We start from the raw sequence: 373 nt of genomic DNA on the forward strand, positions 1-373 counted from the left end.
TAAATAGATTTTGTTCAATTTGTTCATGTTTTTCACCCACTGACGAAGTTAAAGTATTATGGCCAAACCATCACGCCAATAAACACACAGTAATAAACACTGAAAGTCAAGATTAAACTGTGTATTATAGCGAACTGACAGGATTTTTCTGTCTTTGATTTTACCTTTTTGATCCACGTCCTCAAGCACCATTTTGACTAACATATTTCAGTTCCCAGTTTTACCGCTCATCAGTTGCTGCTCAATATTATGTGAACATACTCGGACAAAACCCTCCAGTTTTAAAAAAACACATTCCAGTCAGTTTAGAAAATCTCTCTCCTCTTCGTGTCGATTAGTTTTCTTGTATTTTCTACACATATTCCTGTCATGA

At 35.1% G+C, this 373-nt stretch overlaps 1 protein-coding gene across 1 annotated transcript in view; it reads right to left on the reverse strand.

Moving 5' to 3' along the window:
• Positions 1 to 192, reverse strand: part of LOC107551709 (uncharacterized) — an 11863-nt gene extending 11671 nt beyond the window's left edge. Inside the window, exon 1 of the mRNA XM_016233426.1 lies at positions 165 to 192. Coding sequence (XP_016088912.1) covers positions 165 to 192 — 28 coding nt within the window. The remainder of the gene's footprint in view (positions 1 to 164) is intronic.
• Positions 193 to 373: the final 181 nt, after the last annotated feature.

The sequence above is a fragment of the Sinocyclocheilus grahami genome, unplaced genomic scaffold, assembly GCF_001515645.1.
Source record: "Sinocyclocheilus grahami isolate Dianchi unplaced genomic scaffold, SAMN03320097.WGS_v1.1 scaffold430.1, whole genome shotgun sequence".
NCBI lineage: Eukaryota > Metazoa > Chordata > Actinopteri > Cypriniformes > Cyprinidae > Sinocyclocheilus > Sinocyclocheilus grahami.